We start from the raw sequence: 3,556 nt of genomic DNA on the forward strand, positions 1-3,556 counted from the left end.
AGATGACTTCCCATGTGGCGGGCATCTTTGGTCCCAGCAGGGCACGGTAGCCCCAGAGAGGCCTGTGGCTGCAGCAATAACGCCACTCCTTTCAGAGTAACTTTCCTTTCCTGATTGTTTTTTTTTTTTTTAATTTTTTTTAACATTTACTTATTTTTGAGAGATAGGGTGACACAGAATCTGAAGCAGGCTGCAGGCTCTGGAGCTCTGTCACCGCAGAGCCCAATGTGGGGCTCAAACCCACAAACTGTGAGATCATGATCTGAGCTGAAGTCGGACCCTTAACCGACTGAGCCATCCAGGCGCCCCCCTGATTGTTTTTTTTATAGTATTTGTCAGAGCCCATTTTTATTAGTTCTACTAAGTGTTGTGCATTTTAATTTTTTTCTAATTATTCTTTGCAAGCGGATACTTGAGTTACTGTGGAATTTGTGCTCTTCAGTTCTCAGCTAAAAGTTGCAGGAAGTGGGAAAAGTACATATGGGTATGTAGATTATACAGTTGCGTATAAATAACTTACTGGAACATTTGACCTTCTGCCCAGAAACTCTACCTGAAAACACGAGAGACTCTTCTCTTAATAAAACCACAGAACCTCTGCAAAGGTATGTCCATCCACCGTTGGAGTTGTCTTCCCTCCCTGCCTTGTGAGTAAATAGTGATGCGTGTGTAAGTCTTTTTCTTCTCTCTTAGCTTCCACCCACAAATCAGATGGTTCCAAAAAGACGACGTGGTCATACTGAAGATAAGAATAAGGAACGTAAAGGATTACAACTGTAAATATTTCAGAGATAGAGTCGTGTTCAGGTAGGTTCACGTGTGTCTTATAAAGGACACTAGAAATCACTTCTAACACGTGAGAAGACCGACCTCTCCTTCTGCAAACCTAGTGCCTGGGCGGGAGAGAAATTTTACGTGGCCGATATGGAGCTGCAGGCCAACATAGTAAGAGACGGCTGCAAATGCACGATTACAGACGAGGAACCTGTCATCACTCTCGCGAAGGAGAGAAAGGAACCTTGGGGCAGCTTACTCAAACAGAGGGTGAGTGCACATTGGCCCCGGCTGCTCTCAGCACCCCGAGCGTCACCTGTTCTCTCACTTACCGTCACCTCTTCTGTTGAACAGAATCCTAATGTGGCTTTTGATTTCGATCACTGGGAAGAACGTGAAGAAGAGGAGAGCCCCTTCCCCAAGGGTAAGATGGGGTGCACCCCTTCCTGGGGAGGGGCAGGTGCTGAACGCCACGGGGCGCACCTGATCACGCCGCTGGCTTGAGGACTGAGGCGTTGGTGGGAATCAGTCGTTAACAGGAAGCCCTTAGGAATTCGTTTCCCCCTTGTGGTCGATCTTGGTGATAAATGTTCTGGTTTGAGGAAGCATCAGCTCTTAATTATAAGCATACCTTCTTATAACACTTGTGCACATCTTCCCAGGAGAGTAATTTATTTATAAGCAGGCCAGTTTTACCTGTTCATTTCTTGCCTATTTCTTCACTATTTAGTGAAAATCTGAAATAACTTATGAAAAATAGAACTACCCTACAACCCAGCAATTGCACTACTAGGTATTTACCCAAAGGATACAAAAATACCGATTCAAAGGCTCACAGGCACCCCAGCATTTATGGCGGCATTATTAACAACAGCCAAATTATGGAAAGAGCCCAAATGTCCACTGACCGATGAATGGGTAAAAAGATGTGGTGTATATATATATACAACGGAGTATTACTTGGCAATCAAGAAGAATGAAATGTTGCCATTTGCAATAACATAGATGGAACTAGAGTGTATTGTGCTAAGCAAAATAGAGAAAGACAAATATATGATTTCACTTGTGGAATTTAAGAAACAAAACAGATGAACATAGGGAAAGGGAAGGGAAAATAAGATAAAAAGAGAGAGGGAGGCAAACCATGAAACAAATACAGAGAACAAACTGAGCGTTGATGGAAGGAGGTGGGCGGGGGGATGGGTTAAATGGGTGATGGGCATTAAAGAGGGCACTTGTTGGGATGAGCACTGGGTGTTATATGTACGTGATGAATCACTAGATTCTACTTTTTTTTTTATGTTTATTTTTGAGAGAGGGAGAGAGAGAGAGTGTGAGCAGGGGAGGGGCAGAGAGAGAGGGAGACACAGAATGTGAAGCAGGCTCCAGGCTCTGAGCTGTCAGCACGGGGCTGACAGCAATGCGGGGCTTGAACTCACAAGCTGTGAGATCATGACCTGAGCCACAGTCGGACTCTGAACCCACTGAGCCACCCAGGAGCCCCGCTAGATTCTACTTTTTTTTTTTTCCCAACGTTTTTTATTTATTTTTGGGACAGAGAGAGACAGAGCATGAACGGGGGAGGGGCAGAGAGAGAGGGAGACACAGAATCGGAAACAGGCTCCAGGCTCTGAGCCATCAGCCCAGAGCCCGACGCGGGGCTCGAACTCACGGACCGCGAGATCGTGACCTGGCTGAAGTCGGGCGCTTAACCGACTGCGCCACCCAGGCGCCCCTAGATTCTACTTCTAAACCATTATTACGCTTGGATTTCAATAAAATTTAAAAATTAAAATAAGTTGCAAAATAGCGCTCTAGAACCTAAGGGACTTTTTTTTTTTCTACATTGGCCAAAATAATGGTGGGGCTGGGGAAGGGAGATTTGCTAATCAGCCTGTAGTTAAAAGGTTTTCAATAATATCTCTTATAGTTGTGAATTGTAAAAACCTGCCCTTGAAGGTGGCAGAGGTGGCTGAGAGCAGTGACGGGACATCGGAGGATGACGGAAGCGAGAGTGAATGAGCAGAGTCAGACCCAGAAGGGTGGCCGGAACCGCACAGAGATGGACACACCGTGTGGCAGGGATTTCAGAAAACAAGCCGTCACGGCCAACCTGTCCTTGACTCAAGGATAAATTAGGACCTAGTGTCATCCTGTGCACTGGGATTGGTATTGGCGAGAGATGGGCTGCAGGGGCTCTGGGGGAGGGGGGGCGGGCACTGCTGTCACTTGGGCCCAGCCTCCTCCTGAGCCATCCATCCCACACTGGTCACACGCAGCCCGTCCTAACACTCGCCTTGAATGATGGGGAGCACGGTGTGCATTTGAGGGATGAATTGTACTTTCTGGAGCTAGTCTGTTTGCGTTTTCGTGTAGACCTGTTTGGTACATTGCTAAAAACCTGGTGTCCTGCATAGAAATTGAGGTTTCCAGCTTACGAAGTCATGCTCAGCACTGCCTAACAGAGCTTTCAGCCGTGAGCTAGGTGGGATTCAGCAAAACTCGGAGTGAAGCTCTAGGATAGACCAAGGGTAAAAGCGGGGTGGCCTCGGCAACTCCCAGCCGGACCTAGGGCTTTCTAAAGGAAAAGCTACGGCTTCTGAAGAACCACCTGGGCTGCAGAGTCCTGGGCGAATGGGACAGAGGTTTGTCTCTAGTGGAATCTGGAAAGGACCTGTGGGGCCTTAGAGGTGACCCTCAGGACAGCTGGGTGTGAGGAGCCAGGACATTCACGATGCCATCCTGGGGTGGGGTTGCGGCCTGCAGGGTTGCGAGGTTCCCG

The 3,556-nt window shown here is 47.5% G+C and overlaps 1 protein-coding gene across 2 annotated transcripts in view; it reads left to right on the forward strand.

Annotated features, from left to right (window-relative positions):
• The window catches only part of TDRD12 (tudor domain containing 12), a 71,549-nt gene extending 68,577 nt beyond the window's left edge, over positions 1 to 2,972 (forward strand). The window contains exons 28-32 of one of the 2 annotated variants that reach the window (XM_025914712.2): positions 545 to 605; positions 694 to 807; positions 891 to 1,044; positions 1,129 to 1,198; positions 2,705 to 2,972. In XM_025914712.2, the coding sequence (XP_025770497.1) occupies positions 545 to 605; positions 694 to 807; positions 891 to 1,044; positions 1,129 to 1,198; positions 2,705 to 2,796 (491 nt within the window). In that variant the 3' untranslated portion in view covers positions 2,797 to 2,972. Of the gene's footprint in view, positions 1 to 544; positions 606 to 693; positions 808 to 890; positions 1,045 to 1,128; positions 1,199 to 2,704 lie in introns of those variants that run through there. The other variant, XM_086689578.1, reaches the window with a different exon arrangement.
• The last annotated feature ends 584 nt before the right edge of the window (positions 2,973 to 3,556 follow it).

This window comes from Puma concolor, chromosome E2 (assembly GCF_028749965.1).
Source record: "Puma concolor isolate L17-30 chromosome E2, mPumCon1.1.hap2, whole genome shotgun sequence".
In the NCBI taxonomy this organism is placed as follows: Eukaryota; Metazoa; Chordata; class Mammalia; order Carnivora; family Felidae; genus Puma; species Puma concolor.